The sequence below is a fragment of the Hyperoodon ampullatus genome (genome assembly GCF_949752795.1).
Source record: "Hyperoodon ampullatus genome assembly, chromosome: 13".
Classification (NCBI taxonomy): Eukaryota; Metazoa; Chordata; class Mammalia; order Artiodactyla; family Ziphiidae; genus Hyperoodon; species Hyperoodon ampullatus.
Window position 1 is genome coordinate 18,618,602 of NC_136926.1, and position 24,949 is coordinate 18,643,550.

Below are 24,949 nucleotides of genomic sequence, written 5' to 3' on the forward strand. Positions count from 1 at the left end.
CCCTGGTTCGAGAAGGTCCCACATGCCGCAGAGCAACTAAGCTTGTGTGCCACAACCACTGAGCCTGCGCTCTAGAGCTCATGAGCCACAACTACTGAGCCCGTGTGCCACAACTACTGAAGCCTGTGTGCCTAGAGCCCGTGCCCCACAACAAGAGAAGCCACAGCAATGAGAAGCCCGCGCACCGCAACGAAGAGTAGCCCCCGCTTGCTGCAACTAGAGAAGGCCCGCGTGCAGCAACAAAGACCCAACACAGCCACAAATAAATAAATAAATAAATAAATAAATAAATAAATTTATTTTTAAAAAAAAGATCAAGTATCTCATATAACGTCATACTCTAAATTCTGTCTCAGATCTGAAGGTGATTAGAGTCTGAGGGAGTTCACATGACACCAGAGCAGGAGCAAATAAAACTCTTTTGCATGAATATAAAATGCCTTCCGAGAGCTCTTCAAATAACGTCACGATTTGGGGATGTTTGCACCTCTGATCACCTGACTTAGGATTGGCTGGGTCTTTCCATTTAAAATCTGGAGGAGTCAGTAAAGAAATCACATTTTGTAAAGATCCCCCAAGACACTGTTAGAAGGAAAAATTATTTAGAAAACAATGTCTATACCTTTCAACTTTTAAATTGAAAGACCTGCTTCCCGGGAACTCCCCCTCAGTCCTGCCTGTTTATGTTAAAATAACAGTAATGATTGATGTGAGAGATATGATTATGCACACAGTGAATGCCCAGAACAAAATGTCTGAAGGAAACAAGTTCTGGGGAGCTTTATACCAAACCGTGCCTTGTAAAAGGTAAGGGGATAGCGCCTCCCGGGAGGAGGAGGGATAGACAGAGGACGGTTCAAGAAGACGCCTCATTTTACCTTGTGCTGCTTCAAGACTTTTACTTTGTACTACGCTTTTTAAAAATGAAAGAAAATTGTGTCTTTCTAGCAACAGAGGACCACCAGAAATGCTTTACTCTCAGAGTCTGCTTTTTTTAAAAAAAAAAATGAGCAACAGTCTGAGAGATTGGACATCTATAAGAAACAGAATTCTCTTCTTGAAGACAGAAGCTTTGGGGGCCAAAATCTCCCAGAACTGCCTTGTAGGTAAAACTAAAGCCTAAACTATTTTGGTGTGTGGGGCTGATGAAAGTTTGCACAGGGATCCCCAGCAACATAACCATTTATAGAAGCAAAGAAAAGGTCCTTCATCTACATTACATTTCGAGCCCTTTACATCAGCTTCCCGCAAACAGCCGTGCCTCTGTGCCCGCATGCAAGCCTCTGTCCAGGGGCTGCCCTCACTATGTGTTAAATTCCTATTCACATGGACGCTGGCTGTATGGTCAGTGACCCCAGGGAGGCGGGGAACTCACTTACCACTATCTCTCCACCTTTTCTTTCCCCGTGTCCTCTCAATTGTGCGTTCAGGCTGAGGTTTTCCGGGTTCCCTGTTAGCCGAGGACCTGAATCTCAGCCAGCTAGCTGCTCACTGCCGTGACTGTAAATGTCACTTTTAGATTAACTGGCCCCTGCCATTTAAAAATATCCCCAGAGCGCTTAACTTTCAAGACTCTGAAGAGGAGGCATAACCCAGGTGAAGCGGGAGCAGTTCTGCCTCCCTCCTTTTAATCCCATCACTCGCTTTATTTCAAAATCCCTAGATATCTAAGCCAGAGCGCAGCTAAAGTCCAAGCTGTCGTCAGCAATACAAAGTCATTCTGGCCCTCCTGTGACATGCTGAAAATTAACCCCGTGCAGGTTGTTGGGTGTTTGAGAAATGGCTTCTGGAACAAGCCCACAGTGAAGGCTCGAATGGGTTAAGATGATCATTATCAAAAACTCTTCTGGCTTCTCTCCCTGGAAGAGATTTTATAAAACCCTCTAAAGGAAGACGCCACTTGATGGAATGTTTCCTACTTTTCGGGACTTGTGGGGGAAAAAGAACCAAAACAGTTCCGTTCCCAGACAGGGTCAGCTGGCTCTAGCTCGGGCTGGCTGGTGGGGAAGACAGAAATCCAGCCTATGCCACAGTGACAGAGTGTTCTACAGCTCGGGGAGAGCCGGAGGCATGTAGGATAAAGGTCACGTCCAGGTCCAAGCCAGAGCAGGGAAAGCAGAGGCCACACAAGAGGGCATTGCAACAACCGATGGGAACATACTGTATATCACAGGGAACTCTACCTAATGCACTGTGGTAACCTAAATGGGAGGGAAGTCCAAAAGGGAGGGGATATCTGTATGTGTATGGCTGATTCATTTTGTTGTGCAGTAGAAGCTAACACAACATTGTAAAGCAACCATACTCCAATAAAAAAAATTTTTAAAGGGGGGGTGGCATTGCATTGTGCTCCAAGAAAAGCTAAGGGGACCGCAGTTCAGTGGCTTGGCAAGTGGAAAAATCTGTAAGGGCCCTGAACTGATGCAAAAATGATTTCAATGGTGACCGTGCAGGTGCAGCCTTCACCATGCCAGAGCAATTTCATTTCTGGGCTTGTTTTCCAAGAAGGAAGAGTTATCAAATAGTGGACTTCTTGGAATTTTCTTCATTGGACTTGCAAGCAGGAAGCATATTCCTCACCTGCTGCCGTGGCCTCTTGGAGCCTGGGTATCACAGCGGGAGCCTGGGAGAGTAGCACATGTGTTTTATAGGAGCTGGGGATGAAATAATGCAGCTCAGGGACTCGGCCGATGACGGTGCTTAGATTCTTTATCAAGCCTACTTCACTCTAGAGTAGCTCATACAATCCTTTGGAAGAAGCATCTCCCAAAATACAGACATGGTCTCCTATGTCTCCGGGGAGAGCCATCTGTGACTCAGGGAAATTTCTGTAACACTCCACTGAAAATCCCTCCCCGATGACTCCAAATACTTGTGATCTGGGCAGAGTGTCAGGAGTGGTAAAGGCTACTGGGCTTTGAAATCAGGTTGACTTGAGTTTGAATCCTTGCTCTGTTACCTGTGGCTTTGGGCAAATGGCCAAGCCTGTTTCTTCATCTAATTACTTCACCATAGGGTTGAGAAAATTAAATGAAATGGTGTGCACTGAACTTCTAGCATGGTGGCTTCCTCATAACAGGCACTTACTATTTTTTTTAATGAAATTCCTTATTCTCAAAAGACTAGAAACACTTCCCCCTCCTGTTCCACACACACAGAGAAAGAACTCTTTCTGTGGCTCAGTTCTTCCTGGACACTCTGTTTATGGCATAGCACTTTCTAGAAGCCAGATCCCCCCTTCATCACCCCAAATACCACTGAGAGGGACACAAGGACACAGGAAGTGCACAATTGAGGAGCAATGTATTGATCTCTCGGGATGCCCTCTCACGAATATCGGCATTTCCAAACATACTTGTGAAATTTAAAAACTGGTTCCCACTGAGATCAAACAAGGTCATTTACCAGGACCCTCCTTCAAGTAGCCCAGGGCCCCCACCAGTTCTTTCTTGTACGCCTTGAAGCTTTGACAAGGATGAAAAGCCACTGTCACACACACAGACGCCAAAAACTTTGTTTCTCCAACCCAAAACTCTTAAGACTTTTTATACCAGGAGCAAACTGAAGCCGAAGAGGAATTTTAAGCGGGAGAGAATGTATTGTCTAATAATGAAAGCATACCCACAACATGCTACAGTTAAAAAAAAAAAAATCCCACTCCCTGACCTTGCCCCGCTGGACTTAAGTCACAAACAAGATAGTAGCTTTCACACGATTAATTTATAACTTGGGGTCCCCGGAACAACGTTTTGCATAACTGAGTGTCGCATGTTTCCAAAAGCCCTCAGCAGATAGGTACCACTCTCCTTGCCTGAGAAGGGAATCATTTGTTGGCTGGGCACTCACGGGCTCCCCCAGCAAGCCACGTGGAACTGGCCAGGCAGTGGGAGGATGCAACACACGGGCCCCATCACTGCTGCCACCTGAGTGGAAGCACTAGAGCAGGGAGCCAAAATCTACAGCCCGTGTTGCCTGTTTTCCTATGGCTCCCGGGCTAAGACTGGTTTTTACATTTGTTAAATGCTTTATAAAAAAAATCAAAAGATTGTGACACTCACAAATCATATTAAATGCCAAATGCGGTGTCCGTAAAGTTTTATTGGAACACAGCCACACCATTCATTTACATTTTGTACGTGTAAATGAAGAGTTGAATTTCCCAGAGGCGGGATGACTGTGTATAGAAAAAGTATGCAGATCCCTGCCCTACAAAGCCAAGACTGCCTTTGTGAAAATTAGTAAGAGGAAACCTCAACTGAAATTGGAAGGCCTGTAGAAGGAGTTCTCACACCCTCCCATTCCTCATCAATTACCCCAAACAGGAAGACATCAATTACAGATCCCAACCAGAAGAGACACACCTAGCACTCCCAAATACAACTACTTTACTACTTCAGCAGGAGGAAGTTTCTTCCCGCCCAGTAACAAGCCCAGCCAATGGAAATGGCCACAGCTCAGCCAATGAGAAGCTGTTATCACCCGAACTCTTACTTTCCTCCAATGAACTTTCACTTTTCTCTTGTTGATGATTTCCTTGTCCCACCCTCCTTTCTATAAAAACCTGCCGTTTTGTACAACTGAAGTATCTCTCTGCTTGCTAGATGAGATGCTGCCTGATTTGTGAATCATTTAATAAAGCCAATTAGATCTTCAAATTTACTCAGTTGAAATTTGTTTTTTAACAGATTGGTGGCAGTGAGGGGATCCAAAGCAAACTCCTGATGACATTCGGGGACAATGAGAAATGGTTTGAGTTCACTGTCTTTCTTGCCGTTTGCGAGGGCCATTGGTAAGTTCCCCTCTGTTTGGGCTCCACCCTCTTTGCGTTCAAGCTCCCAACCCAATTGGCTTTCCTTTACAGGGCAGGTCAGCTTGAGCTGGCAGATAGTTCTACCTGAAGCTAAGTCCCTAGCCTTTAAGACCACAATTTCCCAGATGGAAAAATCCCAGCCCTTAAACTCCGTTCTGGATTCCACTTTGGGAACTGCTAACCGTTTAGTCTACAATTTCCCATTTATTTGGAATCCTCCCCCAGATTCCACCTTGGGAACTACTGGTAGCAGCTGCAGCTCATTTGTTTGGAATCAACCCACAGTCCTCATTCTTTGGGGCCTGGAGGCTAAACCCTTTCCCTACTCCCAAGATTATTAGTGAGGCTCCAAGAAACCCAAAGACTTAGCTAAAAGAAACAGATCCTTTATATCCAAAGAGGTGAGCTCACCACCTTCCAACATACCTGCTTATTTTGTCTAAGAACTGTGGTCCAAGAAGCTGTAGATATCTACAAAAATGGCAAAGTCTTAATAAAGACTACATAGAATTACAATGGCCATCCTGGGGAATGTTCCAGTCAGACAAGATTGTTCATTTAAGAAATACGCTAGGTGAAAAAAAAAAAAAAGAAAAGAAAAGAAATACGCTAGAGAGAAAGGGATCCCAAGTTGAACAAACAGATGGGATACCTATTTTAAATGGTATGCGGAAGCTACCAAAATGCTTCAGGATTCCAAAATAGTTTAATTGGAAGATTCATTGCAAAAGGATAATTTAAAAACATTAAAGATGCAAAAGGTATCTAAAACAACACCTAGGCCTCCCCCTTTTCACCCTCTTAGCAGTTCATTATCAAAACACTGGCCCAGGGACTTCCCTGGTGGTCCAGTGGTTAAGACTCCGAGCTCCCAATGCAGGGGGCCCAGGTTCACTTCCCTGGTCAGGGAACTAGATCCCGCATGCCGCAACAAAGATCCCGAGTACCCCAACTAAGATCCGGGGCAGCCAAATAAATAAATATTAAAAAGAAAAAACACCGGCAGAGAACTTGATGTCTCCATTGTAATCACCTGGGACGGTGGGAAAGTGGTTGTCCTTAAAACTTTATGCAAATTCAACATCAACCTAAATGCCCCATATGGGCCCCTCCCAAAGTTGACGGGACGCTGAGGGATTTTCTGGTAAACTGCTGTGTTTGTTATTCCCTTTAACAGCCAAGGGGAAACTACAAATACTATTCATGGGGTTGTTCACGCTGCCAGTAGTATTTATTATTTGCCCTGGCTAAAACTTGACAAGATGTTTGAAAGGATTCAATAACTTTATGATCAGAAAATTGGAAGCTGATATTCAGAGCCTGATGTAATTTTTTTAGGCTCCTCCCCTAAGTTAAAATGAACTGTGCACCCAGAGAGAAAGAAACAGTCCAACAATAAGCAGAGGGGTCTGTCAATCATTTTTGCCAATCCCCAAACCTGCCCTATTGTAATAGATCAGGACATTAGATATAGAACTGTCCTGCACAAAAGAAGGAAAACTTACAAAATCTGTTTGCATCTGTTTATATATTTGTGTACATGTATATAAAGGTATCTAGATAGATATATAGAGAGATAAATAGATATAGATATTAAATGTGAGATATTTTTCTACTTCTGGATGGTATTGCTAAAATTATTTTGTAAAAGAGCTCTATTTAGTTGGTTGGAAGGTCAAGCACTTTTAAAGATTGGGCATTCTAAATTCTCAGAAAAATAGAAACTAACCCAAATGCCTCATGTGATCTGGGATAATCTTCAGTAAATAAAAGCTAGTTTAAGGTTGTTGGCTTCAATAAAACAGGCATGTCTTTAGAGTTTTTAGCATTAAATATAATTCTTTTATTCTACCTAGGCTTACAAATTTGTCAACAAGAAAAATAACTCGGTATGATGAAATTTTCATAAGTAATCTAAACATAACTGCTAAGGGCAAGTAAATTAAATAAATGTAAGATAAAAGGTTTTTTAGTTGAACTTTTCAAATAAGTTTCCCAAATCTTTCTGGCAACCTGAAACTTCAGAATTTTGCTAAGTTAAATTAAATGATGGAAACTTATTGAATATATGGATCATTCCCTAGTAAGATAAAATATTTAATATTAATTACTGATCATAGGTTTATCTGCTTTTGAATTCCCACTGCAGAGAAATTAAGTGGATCTATTAGTAAACATGTTTTAAGTCACACCAAAAAGCATGTTTCTATAAACTATTAAAAGTATTTATAAATTTGCCAAGCCACAGAATGCTAATATTAAAGACAGTTCATAATTACTTGCTTCTTAGTTTTCACTAGAAATTAAAGATCTCTCAGGCTAAAAATTCTAACATGTTATTGAAACTACTACAAATAATAAGGGAAACAACTCTGTATGCAAGGAAAGGATGTGTTTTGGGTAAGAAAGGCATGAAGAATAAAGATGCATTTTTGTTAAGGGAAGTGAGAGTAATTTTGTCTAAACTAGAACTTCTGCTTATGAAGGACAAACTTACCTTCTGTAGTCAAGTGGTTTAAAATTTGGATTGCTACAGAAGGGTTCTGGAAATAGGCTTCAATATTATGTAAAATTAAAGCTTAATTTTCTTTCATCTGCTGAAAGAACAAGTTTTCTGGGATTGTTGATCTGCTCCTGATAAAAGATTGTAAAAGCTTTTTCTTTAAGAGTAATTTGCCTAGAAAGCAAAGATTTTGTGTTTTATCACAGTGATCTCCTGTGCTCTTTTGTCATCAGGTCCTTGGTTACTCAGGAGAACTGAGTCTTCTTAAAATTAAAAGAGCTAAAGTTTTGCTAACACCTGTATAACCTTCTATATTTGCCTGTTAAATTATTTGTGTCACTTTGGTTAAATAGATAACTAAGTATTGTTTCACAGTAACCTGTGATCCTATCTAGGCAGTGTTTTTAAACCTTTTTTTTTTTTTTTTCACATTTTTAACAAGCTTCCCCAAATCAAATTCTAAATGAAGTCTTTTTGACCTGGAAGAAACTTTGGGATTTTCCCACAGGGCCCCTGAACTTACCAAAATATTTGTTAAACTAATTAGGCTTATTTGATATGTTAAATTACATGAGAAGCACTGTCAAACAAGAAATAGTACTAAACCTTTTTTTTTTTTTTTTTTTTTTGCGTTACGCGGGCCTCTCACTGTTGTGGCCTCTCCCGCCGCGGAGCACAGGCTCTGGACGCGCAGGCTCAGCAGCCATGGCTCACGGGCCTAGCTGCTCCGCGGCATGTGGGATCCTCCCGGACCGGGGCACGAACCCGTGTCCCCTGCATCGGCAGGTGGACTCTCAACCACTGTCACCAGGGAAGCCCTAAACCTTTTTTTAAAAAAATATTTATTTATTTATTTGGCTGCACCAGGTCTTAATTGCGGCATTAGGGATCTTCATTGCCATGTGTGGGATCTTCGTCGTGGCGTGCGGGATCTTTAGTTGGCGGCATGCAGGCTCTTAGTTGTGGCATGCAGGCTCTTAGGTGCGGCATGCGGGATCTAGTTCCCTGACCAGGGATCAAACCCGGGCCCCCTGCATTGGGAGTGCAGAGTCTTAACTGCTGGACCACCAGGGAAGTCCCCACTAAGCTTTTTTAATGTTGTGTTTGTACAGGTATGTAAGTGTTCCAGAAATTGTGTGAAATTCCTAGAAATCTGATAGGACCTCGTACAATGATTATCACTTGTAGTTCTAGTTATTATCTTAAAATGTTGTATGACATCCTCTGGGACCCCAATAGAAAATGGGCAACAAGTAAACAATCTTCTTACTGCTATTCTCTTACTTTCTGAAATTGCTGTCATCAAAATTAAGACTCACACTAAAAGGACTGAACCTGAGCATCAGGGAAATGTCCTGGATGACTCTCATGCAAAGGCAACAGCAACAGAATCTATAAAGATTGTAACACATGTGGATGCAATCTGTTCTGCTTCTGCAAAAAATCATCCCTCACTGCCAGACTTCTGCCATCCTGATGTCCTTGTAAAATGGCAATGGTCTGCTCCTGAATCAAGAGAAATTAAGGTGGGTAAACAATGGCTGTAAACTAAATGAATGGTCAGGGCTCTTGGAAACCCAAGACAGCTGCCTGGTTCTTCCTGGAACCCTGGCAAATCCCTTTTTTTGTTTTTTGTTTGTGTTTACGTTCCTTCATCCACCATAGTACATTTAAGATGACTCAAATTATGAATCACCATTGGTGGGGAGACGTCTACAAAACTGCAAAAACAGGCTACCAACGATTCTGATCTGCCAGGTCCATAATCCTTGTAAAACTATTCTTGCTCCTGGAGCCCTGAGACCCTTGAACACCTGCAGCTGGACTTCATTCAACTGCCACTTGGCCTGGCTCCACCCTAGAAGTAATTTCAATAAATCCCAAATGCCACTGTGTTTAAATTGTGCCAAGGGCCCGTTTTATAAAGTGAGGGTACTAAGCCCACCTAACCTTGTTCTTTGCTTCAATCTAACCCAACCCTGGGATGGGAAAATGAGGTCTCTCGAGTATCTATATAAGAAACTCTGTGGGGCAGCCAATGTAATCAGGCCATTTGTAAGCTTACCGACATACCCATGTATTTAGACACCCTTTCAATATATAATACACTGTATGAGCCTTGGTTGAATGATGCTAATGCCTCTGTAACAATGAACGGGTCCATAGATACTGTCACTTATGCAGGAGCCTTATGCACACCTCCTGGCTACACCTTTGTATGTGAAGGTTTTGGTTTAGAACCATCTTTATGGTTCTGTGTAAAGATGGTTTTGTTATGTTGTTTTAAATTCTGCTCTGCATACTTGTTACGTTTTCTACCCCCTGTTTGTTGGAACTTAGTGAAAATGACGTGCTTAATGAGGTGATGCTAGCTCAGCGCTTCGAGATGATTTCCAACACTTACAACCTTGACAAAATACAGACTTGGGATAAGAAATGCCTGCGAGTTCTCCCTACTACTGTCTCTTGTTACTCAAATGTGGCCTCAGGCAGTTTCTGGTCGGTGCACTTTCCCTCCAGTGTGGGCCATGACACCCAGAAAAGGTCTTTCCTGGCACCGAGGAGCGAAGGCTGAATTTGGAAAGCCTGTCTCTGGATCAGCGATGATTTTGGAGAAAGATCTTGATCAAAAGGCGGTAACTGAAAATTAATAAAAGGAAACCTCAACTAAAACTGGAGTTGGGAGGGCCTGGAGAGGGAGCTCTTATGCCCTCTGGTGATTGACTCTGGTCAATTACCCCTAAGTGTCAATCACAAACCCCAGTGAGAAGCCACTGTCACTTGAACTGACTTTCCTCCAATGAACTTTCATTTTTTTCGATGATTTCCTTGTCCCACCCTCCCTTCTACAAATGCCTTCCACTTTGTACAACCCCTCAGAGTATGTCTCTGCTAGATGAGATGCTGCTTGACTCATGAATCTTTTAATGATGCCAATTAGATCTTCATTTACTCAGCTGAACTTAACACCTTTTACACATCTTTGCATACCCAGTGACCCAGTGCTATAATCATAGCAAATCTGAAAACACGTGAAAAAAAGTTACAACTACACAGCTAAAAGTTCATCAAAATTAACCTTGTTTCTAAAAAATCAGTGATCGAATTTGTATTTCTTTTTCGGGGGCAGGGGTGGTCATAGACCATTTAAGATGCTGCTCTGTGTTCTGTGTTCTGTTTAAAGTGTCACTACACTTCCAAGGTTTAATCTTTCTTAAAAAATTAGTTTGCTTTTTAATTACTTGTGGTACCTCAGAGCTCTCTGCTTCCTCCCTACTCACAGCACTGCATTAGGAGATCGGTGTTAAAACCTCAGATAAACATTATTCTCACTTCTTCTTTGGATAAAGGGAATCCGTTGGAACGCTTAGGGGAGGACCCCAAAGTTACCAGAGGGAAAACTGCAAATGCATCTTCGTGCTGATTTTGCACAATGTGGGATCATAAACCCTTCTTTTCAGACATGGGAAAACTCAGGCCCAGAGCGGAAGCAATCTTCTCAAGCAAGTTTCCAAATCCCTGCCCTCCCAAGAAACGTGTTAGACTGGATGTTCTCACTGGATGCGGTCCTTCTCGCCCACTTTAACACGAGCACCCGCGTTCCCAAGACTTCTTTATTATTATTATTATTTTTTTTTTTTTTGCGGTACGCGGGCCTCTGACGTTGCGGGGCACAGGCTCCGGACGCACAGGCTCAGCGGCCATGGCTCACGGGCCCAGCCGCTCCGCGGCATGTGGGATCCCCCCAGACCGGGGCACGAACCCGCGTCCCCTACATCAGCAGAGGGACTCTCAACCACTGCGCCACCAGGGAAGCCCCAAGACTTCTTTATTCTTTTGCTCCCTTCATCAGACAGCAGGGGGACACCGACCTTTCCTCTGGATGTTCCACCCCAGCTACTGGAGCCAAGTGCTGCCAGGTCAGTGGGCCACCATCAGGGGGTCTTCCCAGTGCCTTGGCCTCACACCTCAAGCCCAGAGAAGAGTCTGGAAAGCTAGCTGAGGGAGGGTGGGGGGAAGCTGCCCTCGCACCGTCGCAGGGCTTGGCAGGACACGCAGCCATGGTGAGCATGCCAAGATCCGTGGAGAAATGCTTTTTCCAGTCCGAAGTGGCTCCTTTAGGGTCCCAGCTGACCCTGACCCCGTTCAGCCCCCATACCCCCGCCACAGCGCCCGGGATGCTGCGCCAGGCTCGGCTGGGGCCGAGCTCGGAGCGCCCCGCCTCGCCGACTCCTGCTCGCGCCCCTCCGGGGAACCCGGCCCAGGGCTTACCGAGGCCTGGCGCAGGGGTAGGCGGCTCCATCGGAGCGGAGGGGCGGGGGGAGGGGGGAAAGAGGAAGGGCAGCACGGAGGAGGCCCTTCCGACCCACATTGGTTGTCATGGCGACCACGGGCCGCCCCAAGCCAAGAGCAGCCTAAAGGGCGTCCGCCCAGGGCCCAGAAGGACCAGGCACCTGGGCCCAGAAGGACCAGGCACCGAGCGAAACTTCAACAGTCTTTTATTACCAAACTCTCACAGGGTTAACCCTTTAACCCAGCTAACAGCAAAACAGCGCTCTAATGGCATCTGGGATGGAGGTGCACACCTAATAAAGACTGCCTCTTAAAAAAAGGATTAAAAATATATATATATATATACATCTGCGTTAAGTATCTTTCTTAAAAAAGCAAAATTCACCAGTGTTGCTGAAAAAAAATCCCAAAGTGATTTCAGTCTAAACGCACCCCTACCCCCCACACACGAAAAAACAACATTGGCAGTGTAAGCTGGCTCAAACCCCACGAGATGCAGCTAGGAAAAAAGCATTTCTTTCCTCTTAAAAAAAAACCAACAAAAACTTTTCTCCTCCTTCCTGTTCAACCTCCACAGCTTATTCCTAGAAACACCCAAAGAATCATATAACTAATTGCATAGACTAGACCCAGTTCACTTTCCCCAGCCTCCAGAAGTGAAAGTTCACACCAAGGATGGTTCCTTAGCAATTTTCGCCAGTACTACAGTCAGGAACTCGATCCCTAATTTCTGGGAACTTGCAAAACCCTCAGGCTTCCTGAGGGCTCCGTGAAAGATCACGGGCCAGTGTACCTGACCAATACTGGAATGCCAGGCTGGGTAAGGAAAGGGGGCCTTTCCAAATAAAAACACCCAACACCACAAAACCTAAAGTCTAACCTGCCAGGTAAAAGCAAGTAGCAGCTGGCTGTACCAAAAAGGTGCTTATCTCCTCCCTGCTTTGACCATGAAAGTAATAACAAAGGGGAACAAAGTCCAGAGTATTTGACCTCATCTCCCTTCCAAGAACCTTGACCCACAGACAGCATATTCCAGGCCAGAGGTCCCAGGGTGATTTTTGTGTTTCTGGCTGGGTAAAGCTGCTCCCAGGCTACCTGGCTCACTGCTGCTCTGCGGAAAATGTGTGCCCTTGTGCAGGGTGCTGAAGAATTAGGAGGGAAATTGTTTTTTGACTTTGACTTTGTAAATGACAGATACTTCAATCACAGCTTCTAGAAAACCACTCAAAGACCCCTGACCCCCAAGGGTCAAGGTCACAGATCCTTCCAGTTGATGGGCTCTTTGCCGGACTTCTGCAGCAGCTCGTTGGTTTTAGAGAAATGCCTGCATCCGAAGAACCCCCTGTACACCGAAAACGGCGAGGGATGCGCGGTCTGCAGCACGTGGTGCCGCTTCTGAAAGAGGAGGAGACGGGGAGTGAGATTGTGGGGACACTCTCAGGACTTTTAAAAAAACCACTCTGGCTGTGGCGCCTTCTGTCAGCTCTGCCGCTCCCCTGTGACTGCTCTAAATTCGCCCGCTTTCCTCAGTGTTGGTTTACTTGCAGCATCCACACAGGTCCGTGCGTTCATCCTCCATTGGTTGGTAGAGCCACTACCTGGGCTAGGCTCTAAGGATGCAGAGCAACCGTCTCTGCCCTCCACTGGGCACTCTCGACAGGACTCGTAGGTGGCCCCTGTCCTATGACCCAGCAGTCCCACTCAGCAGTGGGACTGCTAGGTCTCCCACTGCTGAGACTGTATTTGGTAAAGGACGCCATGATGCACCCATCTCCATAAAGATGCAGGCATGAGGAGGTGCACGGCTCCTATCAGGTAAAACCTACTATAAATCCAGGGTTATGCAACAGATTACAAATATTTTTCTAAAGTTCTGGCAACGCAACACCACATAGCTACTAGAAGAACAAGATCAAGCCACATATGCTGACACAGGAAGACCTCTAAAATATGTCAAGTGGAAAAAAAAAAGCAAGAAGTGATAAATGCATTAAATTAAAAAAAATTATTTGGTGGGGGGATAAGACCCAAGACACTATTTATAATAGTTCCTTTAGGTGAAAGATTGTACCTTTCTATGCTGTTTGCATTATCTCACCACCAAAATAGAATACTTAAAATTTTTTTAAATGTCAACTGTAGTTAACCTAGCAGGAAGATTCTGGACCATTTTTGTTTTCTTCTTTATTCTTTCCTGTATTTAAATAAAAATCACCCACAGGGCTTCCCTGGTGGTGCAGTGGTTAAGAATCTGCCAATGCAGGGGACACGGGTTTGAGCCCTGGTCCGGGAAGATCCCACATGCCGTGGAGCAGCTAAGCCCAAGCGCCACAACTACTGAGCCTGCACTCTAGAGCCCATGCGCCACAACTAGAGAAAACCCGCGTGCAGCAATGAAGACCCGATGCAGCCAAAAAAAAAAAAAAAAAATCACCCAACAAATAATTGTCTTTCAAGATACCCCTGCCGGGCTTCCCTGGTGGCGCAGTGGTTGGGAGTCTCCCTGCCGATGCGGCGGACACGGGTTCGTGCCCTGGTCCGGGAGGATACCACATGCCGCGGAGCGGCTGGGCCCGTGAACCATGGCCGCTGAGCCTGCGCATCCGGAGCCTGTGCTCAGCAACGGGAGAGACCACAACAGTGAGAGGCCCGCGTACCGCAAAAAAAAAAAAAGATATGCCTGCTTTCAAGGAGGGTTGAGGAGGGGCCATCAGTGAAGCCAGGCAGCCCAGTGTGGGTCAGGGAATGGAACCTGGGTTCCTTCAGGTCCTGGCCCTGTGACTCAGCAGTGGCACAGCCCCGGGGAAGTCGCTGACCCTCCCTAGGCCACAGGTCACTTTTCACCTGTGGACTGGAAGTTAACAGCAGAACCAGCTCAGGAAGATCCCGTGAAGAACAAAAGATGGGTTGTGCATGCAGAGCATCCCGGGAAGGGATGCAGGCCGGGTGCTCAGCACAGGGTACAGCATATGGGGCAAGCCCCTGAACACGTGAGCTGTGTGCATTATAAAGGACCAGTCAGCCAGCCTCCAGGGAAGGAAGAGACCTCTACATGCTGGACAGAGGAAGCAGGACGTTCAAAGGCAGGCAGGGGAGTGGGGGGCAGGGAGTCCAGGTGGTTCAGGGAGCCTGGAGTTCACAGAGGGTGAGAGGCAGGCCGGGGCCGTGCCCAGACCCCAGCTCATGAGCCCAGGTCAAGGCCTTCCAAGGAGAAGGCATCTGAACGCTCTGCTCTGGGCAAGATGAGATGGGGCTGACCTGAGGCTAAGTTGGGGAGGTGGGGGGGCGGGCTGAGAGAAGAAAGTATGTATATGACTGGATGCAGGCGGTGGGGATAGATACAAAGGGTGGAGCGGGGGAAGGAGAGGGGGAAAGAAAGGGAGGGGTCAAGAATGATATGCGATTTCTGGTTGGGCAACTGGGTAGACAGGGTCCTTTTTATCCTTGGGCATCCAGAGGCCCAAGTTTAGTGAGGGATGGACGAGGAAAGGAGAACTGGTAAATGTTGCATTTGATGTGCTTCCAGGTCCCTAGTAAGGAAGCAGCTGAATATACAGATCTAGTGCTCAGGAGGCACCCCGGGTTAGAGATGTGCAACTTGGTTTTTAATGGTCAATCTACTAGTTTTTTTTTGGTTGCGCCATGCAGCATGCACGATCCTAGCTCCCCAACCAGGGATCGAACCCAGGCCCTCTGCAATGGAAGCGCAGAGTCCCAACCACTGAACCGCCAGGGAAGTCGGGTTTTTAATGGTCAAGCTACTTTAACAACTGTTTACTTTCAAACTGAACCATTATTAAGATTACAGATATACTGAGTAAGGGCGCTTCTGACCACAAACCTAAGACACAGACTGGAAATCACTCCCACACACACTTCACTACCGAGATAATCAGATCTTAGCAGTTAGTTCATTCATGCCAGGTTTTATTCCTACTATTCCCTTCCCGAAAAGAAAAACACCTGAAAACATCCTGTTCATTCACACAGAACCTTTATAGAGAAAGCAGCTCTTCCATCTGACCTACACGCCCCCTTGCTGCTTGCATCCAGGTGTATAAAGACACTGGACAGAGACATCAGACAGTAAAGCCCAGTGCCTACCCCAGGCCAAGAAGAATCGGAACGGATGGGGACTAGGAGGGGAGGCCTCGATATCCTTTAGTTTCTAACCATGTGAATCTACTACCTTAAAAAGGAAAAAAGGCCTAAATTACGAAATAAAAGTAGAACTCCACTTAAGAGAAAATGGAGGAGATAACTGACATGTGAGTCAAGTCTCTAGAGCTGACGGCTGGCTTGGAACCCTGCCACCCTCGCCCGTGGGCTGGGCAGGCCTCCCCACCCAGGTGAGCTGGCTGCTCGGTTCAGAGTCCGAAGCTCCATTCACCGCAAGTGGGCAAGTGACCTCGCCTCCCTGAGCCCGAGTACAAAGCGAGGTCAGCGTATCCCTTCCACCCCCAGTAGCCTTTGTCGAGGTCAGGAGAGATGCCGTGTGAAAAGTGCTGGACTTGCTCCTGACACCTGTTTGCACGTCTCTGATACGCCATAAACTACTGCCGTGTCGCCTCGGTTCATCCCTTTACCTCGCTTCTGACGTGCTTATGCTGTGATTTCTCCCCCCACCCTCACCGCCCAATTCAGTGCCTCCCAGGAGCCCAAGCTAAACACTCCTCCTTGCCGTCTCCCTCCCTCCCAGCCCCACGCCCCCTCCTCCCCTCGCCAGTCGCCTTCATACCAGCATCCCCTCCAGTCCGGTCACAGGCATCCCAGAGAGAAATGCCAGTGCTCAGCACAGAGGGGAGGCAGGATTAGGATGGTTTTAGGACTGGGTTTAAGGGGATGAGGGAGGGCATTCAAGGATGACTTCCGGTTTTTAATATTAGCAACCAAGTATACGCAGGTGGGTCGGGGAGGATGCGGTGGGGCGGGCAGAGACTGAAGAGCTGGGTTGGGGTCGGGGACCAGCAACCAGGGCCCAGGTTTAATAATCATCGCTGATGGTGTTGTCATGGGGGGAGGTTACATTTGCGATTAAGTGGAACTCTTCATGTTTTCCATATACCCTCCAACTTGTTGAAAGCAAGAGACTTACCTCGCTCATCATTTACTGCATCGTTTGTTACATGAACGGAACCTGGGGACCTGTGTATCTTTCTGTGTACGCAGCAACTTTATGCCAGTTTTACCAACTGCATCTAAGCAGAAGCTGGCCAGCTGCTCTCCTCATACACAACTAATCATTCCGTCTGAGTTCTGTTCAATTTTCTTTCTTTCCTTTTTTTTTGGCCGCGCTGTGTGGTATGCAGGATCTTAGTTCCCTGACCAGGGATGGAACCTGTGCCCCTGCACTGGGAGCACGGAGTCTTAACCCCTGGGCCGCCAGGGAAGTCCCTGAATTCTGTTCAATTTTCTTTCTTTCCTTTTTTTTTGGCTGCGCTGTGTGGTATGCAGGATCTTAGTTCCCTGACCAGGGATGGAACCTGTGCCCCTGCACTGGGAGCACGGAGTCTTAACCCCTGGGCCGCCAGGGAAGTCCCTGAATTCTGTTCAATTTTCGATGGGAAACCTAATCCTAATTATCACAGTTTTAAGGGAAAATAAGCTTCATTTTAGGATATGGATTTTCTAGGATGACATAAAGGGATTCCTACAATTCTCTAACCTGTTTAAAAAAAAAAACCAACCCCAAAACATACCCTATCAATGGCACTGCCTTTCTTCTGAGCATAAGAGCCCCAGAGCAGGAAGACAAGGCCGTTCGAGTTCTGATTGAGCCAGGACACAACAGCATCGGTGAACTGCTCCCAACCTCTCTCTTTATGGGAATTGGCCTGATGCGCCCGGACGGTGAGGACGGCGTTGAGCAGGAGAACACCTGCGAGCACACAGCGAAGAAGCAGGTTCAAGGGAGGCTGAAACGTGGAATCTAAAATTCGACACAAATGAGCATATCTACGAAACAGAAACTGACTCACAGATAAGAGAGAACGGACTTGTGCTTGTCCTGGGGTGGGGGGGGATGAGGGAGGGATGGACTGGAAGTTTGGGGTTAACAGATGCAAACTATTGTATATAGGATGTATAGCACAGGGAACTCTTCAATATCCTGTGATAAACCATAATGAAAAAGAATATGAAAATGAATATGTATATGTATAACGGAATCACTTTGCTGTACAGCAGAAATTAACATTGTAAATCAACTATACTTCAATAAAATTAAAAGAAAAAAAAAGGGGGAGGCTGAAACGAGTTGGCCTAAACACCCAATAATGGGCTCAACGCATGACGAAACCACCCCGAGATGCAAGCTGGTGCAGCCACCTGAAATCAGGTGGTGGAGAAGGCATTAGGACATGACCAGCTGGTGCCTCTGTGCGAGATTTTCACCTCTGCACTTTCAAGACAGAACTTCTGAGTTTGCAACAGTGACCATGCATTATATCCATCATCAGAAAGAATTGTTTAAAAATATATACCCTAACTGATAGGAAATAACTCTGGAAAGTAACACAAGGAGGCCAAGACGTTTCACTGAAACAAAAATCTCACTGCAAGGGAAGAGTAGATATTCTTTCCTTATCCTGATTATAGTTTGTTAAAAAAGGAGAAAGACGTCCCACAGATAGGTATTAAACACACACAACATAACCCGTGTGTCGAAATAAGAAAACTTGTGGCCACCTTCTGAATGGTCGAAGTTGAGTGGCTCAATGTAAAATATGAATGATGAGGAACCAACTTTTCCCTTTCGTGCTATGATTAAAACATGAAAAACACTGGCTGCAGGATAAAAGCGAGATACATTTTTTTTCCACTAGATTACTGGTTTATTACAAAGGATATTAAAGGATGCAGTCAAGTCAGATGAAGAGGTGCAAAGGGCCAGACAGAGGGAAAGGGCACGTGGCTTCCATGCCCTCTCTCAGCTTGCCTCTCTCTCCAATCTCCACACGTGCACCAACCCAGAAGCTCTCTAAATGTCATGCTTTAGGGGTTTTATGGAGGCTTCATTACAGAAGAATGATTGATTAAATCACTGGCCACTGGCAATGGATTCAACCTCCAGACCATCTCCTCTCCCTGGATATCAGTGGGTGGTGAGATACATTCTTTGACTTACATAAACTTAGCCATTTTATTAGAGCTCTCTGGTTCTTCACGGGTATCTTTTAAAAATATAAGCAAGCCACACAGAAAAGACAGTTGAAATCCATCCAAAACACATCGAGCAGCGGCTGGTTTACCTTGCCTGGCCCATCCGGATAAATCTCCATGACCAGGATGAACAAAACCATCTATGTCTGTAGACAGTTCTTTATAAATGTTTTCCAAACTGAAAGCAAGCCAGAAGAAAAAAACAAAAAAACAAAAAACAGAATCTTAAGCACAATTCGGAAAGTTCAGGACCCTCCAGCACACACGCGGGTTAGTCTGCAAAGCCAGCCCTCGGGGCGGACAACAGGACGCACTGCACTGACGCATGGGAAACACTGCCTTTCCTTTAGACAGGCACACCTGCCAAACGCCTTTACTTCGGTCAGTGCTTGGGTTTCAGGAAGAGAACTTTGGAAAACCTAAGCAAATTAGCCCAGGAGTTACCACCCCACTCCCAAGTGATGGATTTAGTTTATACCTTTAATGTTCATTATATTTGTAAATGATATGTAAAATCCTCCAAAGCAGGGGTTCTTAACCAGGGGTGATGTGGCCCCACAAGGGACTGCTGGAAACGTCTGAAGACATTTTTCATTGTCACAAATGGGGGGCGCATGCTGCTGGCATCTCGAGGCCAGGGGTGCTGCTAAACATCTTACCACGCACACGGCAGCCCCCCGACCACAAAGACCCAGCCCCACATGTCAGTAGTGCAGAAACTGAGAAATCCTGCTCCAAAGGCTAGCGACGGTCCCACAAACAGGTGCACCTGTAATTTGAAAGTGATCACGATTGGAGCTGAGCCACCTGTAAAGCCTGCGTACCTGGGCGGGGGTGGCACGGGCCTTTGAACACTAAAGCAGAGCCCATGAGCTTGATTGGGTCCGTGATATGGATCCTGTCCCAGGATGACAACCTTCACCTGTGAACACCAGATGGCGAGGATCAAACACTATAGTACAGGCAGTCTGAACGGACACCTGGCTGGCTGATAACTTATACAGAGGGGCACTATGAGGACAAGGGCAGGCCCCCCTCCCGGCCCAACTAAGAGCCCCCCGAAGGGAGCAGGTGACTTGGCACCATCACTCTGCATCACCCAGTTATCCTTCCCTCAGTCACCTGCTGCAGCGCCCCCTCCCTTCTCTGACCCACGTGTCTGAAACAAGCTGGGGTCAACTTTGCTTTCATCCCCTTCAGTTTTTAAATTACAAAAGGAAATACGCCCTTGTCACAAGTACGACCATCCAGAAACATCAAGATCTCCCGGTCATCCCTACCCCGTCCTGATTCAACCATTTATAATCACCTATTGATATATAATGAGGGTCACTGTACTCATCACCCTACATTTTTGTGTTTCTCACATCATACACTGCAGGCCTCCTTTAAGTCAACAAAGCTCAGTTGTTGATGGGCAGTCAGCTGGTTTCCCAGTTTTTTCCCTTAAAAAAATAATGCAGTAAACATCCTACTACATGTATCTTTACAGACTGCTGCTTTCATTTCTATGGAATAGATTCAGAAGAGTGGAGTTGGTGGTCACAGTATAAGTGTATTTAAAATTTTCATCGACATATGCCAAATTGCTTTTCCACGAGCTGAAGAAACTCCAGTTGCCCAGCAGCAGCATATGAAAGAGCCTGTTCCCCTGGACGGGTATGCTGCGGAGATACCGTGGGTTCAGCTCCAGACTGTCTCACTAAGCAAACATCACAATAAAACAAGTGACGTAAATTTTTTGGTTTCCTAGTGCATACACGATATGGTAGTCTATTAAGTGTGCAACTGCATGTCAAAAAAAAGTACGTATCTTATTATTTTTTATTTTTATTTTTTTGCAGTCCGCGGGCCTCTCACTGTTGTGGCCTCTCCCGTTGCGGAGCACAGGCTCCGGATGTGCAGGCTCAGCGGCCATGGCTCACGGGCCCAGCCGCTCCGTGGCATGTGGGATCTTCCCGGCCCAGGGCACGAACCCGTGTCCCCTGCATCAGCAGGCGGACTCTCAACCACTGCACCACCAGGGAAGCCCAAAAGTATGAATCTTAATTAGAAAGTACTTTATTGCTAAAAAATGCTAACCATCATTCGACAATGAAAGGTTGCCACAAACCTTCGATTTGTAAAAATCGCAGGATCCGCAAAGCACAATAAAACAAGGTCTGCCTGTGTCCTCTTAAGGGATGGAACCAGAGGAGAATGAGGTCACTGTCACCGTCAGTGGTGTGAAAATACTCCTAGGCCTTTTGATCGGGTGCCCGCCCACCCACCTCTCTTCATTCCCACATTTCTGCCGTGTTCCTTCTTAAGACTCTCCTTCCGTAGCCAACATACACTTTATCCTTCAAAATCCAGCTTCAGACGTTCCCACAATCGGGCAGCTTTCATGGGCCTCTCCGTTCCTCCAGATGGTACTCACACTGCCCCTGGCATATTCTCCAACATGAAGCAACCTGTCCGAGCGGGGAAGCTTTCCGGTTCTGGTCCTGGATAAGGACCTCAGAGGAGCCAGGTAACATCCCCGACCCTCCACATGCTCATTGGCAAAGAAGCCCCACTGGGCCATCTGATCCTCAGAAGTCTCATGCACTTTTCTTAGTCTTTCTTTACAATATTGCTCATTGGTACTCAAAACAGGACATACTTCAAACAAGGGGCAAACTAGTACTGAATTTAATAGGACTTGTTTTTTTAACTTTATAAACAAGGAGGTACGTTCGAAGTGCTTGCTCTGAAATGAAAATTGTGAAGTCTGCTAAATATTAGGAGTGTCAGCCTTATCACGATGGCTTCTTCAACAATTTCACTTCTCTTTGATTTAACAGGTACTTATTAAATCACGGGATTCCTACCCTCAGCTTACAAAATCAGTAAGGCAAAAGGAGAACAAAAAAATGGAACACCTCCAATGCAAGCAGATACTAAAAACCCACATCACAAAGGAAACCCACATCACAAATAGAGTGGGGGACAGGCCTCCTTCCGGGAGGTGCCAGAGATGCATCTAGTTGGTTTTCAAAAGACAGAAGTGAGGAGAGGGTCACCGCCCTGTCCAGCTCCAAAGGAGGAGAATGGAAGGTGGAGGTGAGGCTGGGAAGCAGGAGGTGGCCATATTCACCCTCAGCTTTCATAGTTTGCACCGTGGGAAGCCACAAACAAGCTTCTGACAGCGAGCAGCCATTGTATACATTGAACCAAAGCAAAGGAATGTGTTAACAGGAGATGTGTTCAGGCCAGGGGTCAAGAGTTTGAAAGCATCAACCGTAAAGGATGGTGTGGTCAGACAGAAAGAACACTGAGCTGCAAGTCAAGGTGGGACCGCCGACAACCACTTGAAAAAGACTTAACTGCTTCGTGCCTCAGTTTCCTCACCACCACATTTTACCTCTGACGGGCATGGGGTCGGTTTAAGGATAAAATAAAATACAAGTGAGAGCATACAGACCCACGGTTTACGTACATACTTTTTTTTTGCTATATGAACGGCACACAGTAAAAGTTAAACAGGGTACGTATAGGCTAAAATACAGCCCGCCAAACCTCACAATTTCAGTATTTTATTTATTACTGAATTATGGACAGTGGCTTAACTCCAGTGTCCCTAATTAAAAACTACCATTTGAGTCCTAGTCCCCTTTTAGTAAAATTCATCCACAACTTGTACTTACATCTCTTATGTCACACATTTGGGTCCATGTGAAGACTTGCTGCGGGGGTGGGTAAACAGTGTAATGTTTTCTTTCTTCTGCAACAAATCCCATAAGCTGATGGAAAGATAAACTAGATTTACAGTCAGATTCTCACTGGAAAGCATAAGAATTCAATAAGAAAGCTTCTAATGCAAGCTACTGGAAGAGCTCTTAGCTAGCTCTTTGCCAAGTTTTATATCCAAATTCTGCGTAAAAATCAAAACAGTTCCCCTCCCGACATTCTAATTCCCTTCCCCTTTCTTTGGGCTGGGTCAAAGTTGATTGGCCTGGCAGCCTTGATTTCCTGCAGCTGCCAACCCCTCCCTCTTTTGTTTAAAGGGCAGGTTTCATTCAGTCGGGTTTGTGGTTTTACCAGGCCACTCTTTCCTAGGGAGCAGACTAAACAAACGGGTTAAAAGAAGCTATGATATCACCTCATAGTCTTTTAAAAATCTTAAACTGGGCAGATTCAAAACATCATGGCTGCATGTTGAAGGAGGGAAAGTAGGAGCTCACGAAAGCAATATCCTATAAACGTGGGCTTGGCCTGCTATATTTACAAGTGCCCGCAGTCTCCAACTTTACCTTAATAAAATATGGTTTCCCGAACTCCCCGCTGAGGTGCTTCTTCCAACTCTCACCAAAACCTACAGGCACATTGCGCGCTGCGAGTCTGAGCAGCGCGGCGGCTTTGTTCCTCTGGATGCGGACCAACTGCTCGGGGCTCAGTGGCGACGAGGGCGGCGTGCCAGGCTCCTCCTGCCCGGCCCGGATCTTCTTGGCGGGGCTGGCCTGCAAGTGGTCCCCGCAGAAACGGGTCACGAGCTGCAGCGGGCCTCTCCCGGGAGCCAGCAGCTTCCGTCCCCAACCTAACAGCCCAGGGTAGAGGACACCCATTCTTGGGGTTTCAGCCCCGCTCGGCAGCTCCGTACAAAACCGGACTCTGGAAACCCAGGACTGATCCCAGTCCTGCACTAACAGGCCGCTGCCCCAAATTTCGAGTTTGGTTCCAAAACAGGGCAGGAAAAGGTCTGTGAGGAAGGCCCGCAGCGCCTCGCTACGGGTTCGCGGAGAAGGGGCCCAGTACCCAGGGCCCCGCCCCGCGGGTCCCGCCACTAGCGTCCCCACGCGGTCTTTTCGCGGCAAAAACCCTCCCCTCCAGGACCCACCCCCTCCATCCTCTGATTGGAGGGTGGGCCGGACCCCTCGCCTCTGATTGGCGCCGTGGGCCCCGAGGTTCGCCTCCATTGGCTGACCTCTCAGCATGGCCGCCGATGGGGCGCCAAGGCGGCTATTTTGAACACGTGAAGGCCCCAGTTTACTCATTCAGCCCCATGTTCCTTCAACCCCTCGGTCGCGCGGGGTCCGCCGCCCTCCTCGCCCTCCTCACCCTCCCTTCCCCCTGACCCCCGGCCCCACAAGCGGTCCCCGCCGCGCCTTACCGCCGCATCCCCGCTCTCAGCTACCGCCGCCACGCCGTTCCACTGCTCGGCCGGCTCGGAGCTGCAGGCACGTCGCTTCCTGGCGGGGCTCGGGGAGAAGAAGGAGTAGAGGGTCTTCTGGCCAATCATCCTGGAGCCGAGGAGGGAGCGAACGCGCGCTGCCCGGGGACCCGCGAGTTTGGCGCTAGCTGCGGCGGTCAGCAATTGGCGCCAAGCAACCCGCGCATGCTCCGACCGGGGGCGGGGGGTGGGCGAGGGGGCAGCGGAGGGCCTAGTGCGCATGTGTGGGAGGGGCCGCTGGCCAAGGTCCCTCGGGAGAAGTGGGGCTCCGAAAGGTCTTTAGAGCGGGCGGGGTTCCTTAGGTCGGTTCACTCAGATGTTTACTCTTTCATTCATTATTCTCACCCATCATACCTCTGCCTTGGGCAAGTCCCTCCACCTCTCAGCCGGTGAAAGAACTTAAAAGTACCCGCCCCGTAGGGTTTTTTGTGGGAGTGAAATTAGCTTTAAAATAGTAATTGTTTTGCTTTTAGTTGTCCAATTTTCACAACCTGTTTTACTGACGACAAACTAAGGCCTAGAGGCCTAACCTGTAAGGTTTGAGGGAGACTTTAACAGAGGTCATAAAGATTAAACTCCAAACTAGTCATCCTCTGAAAGATATCCCCATACACCTGGGATTCTTCCCCCTCCCTCCCTCCCCACATCCAAACTGGGGACTGGTCCTCTTGGGTCTATCTCCATAATAAAGCCCAAATTCAAATGCTGCTCTCAATCTCTGGTCTACTAACTACAGTCCCAGCGGGTCTTCTCTTTTCCTACCTAATCATCTTTTTAAAATGTAAATTACACCATAATAATCCCCAGGTTAAAATCCTATAGTTTCCAAATATGTTTGGAATAAATCCTTGATTCTACATACATACAGATGGTTAACAGGCACAGGAAAAGATGCTCAACATCTCTAATTATTAGAGAAATGCAAATTAAAACTACAATGAGGTATCACCTCACACCAGTCAAAATGGCCATCATTAAAGTGTCTACAAGT

At 46.7% G+C, this 24,949-nt stretch overlaps 1 protein-coding gene across 1 annotated transcript; it reads right to left on the reverse strand.

The window, feature by feature from the left end:
- Positions 1 to 12,860: 12,860 nt before the first annotated feature.
- Positions 12,861 to 24,027, reverse strand: UNG (uracil DNA glycosylase; the record flags this gene model as incomplete). Its single annotated transcript, XM_079717182.1, has 7 exons — positions 12,861 to 13,001; positions 17,306 to 17,484; positions 18,857 to 18,945; positions 19,592 to 19,689; positions 22,436 to 22,531; positions 23,042 to 23,248; positions 23,899 to 24,027. The coding sequence occupies 7 exons, from the start codon at positions 24,025 to 24,027 to the stop codon at positions 12,861 to 12,863; spliced, it is 939 nt and encodes a 312-aa protein (XP_079573308.1).
- Between the last annotated feature and the right edge of the window lie 922 nt (positions 24,028 to 24,949).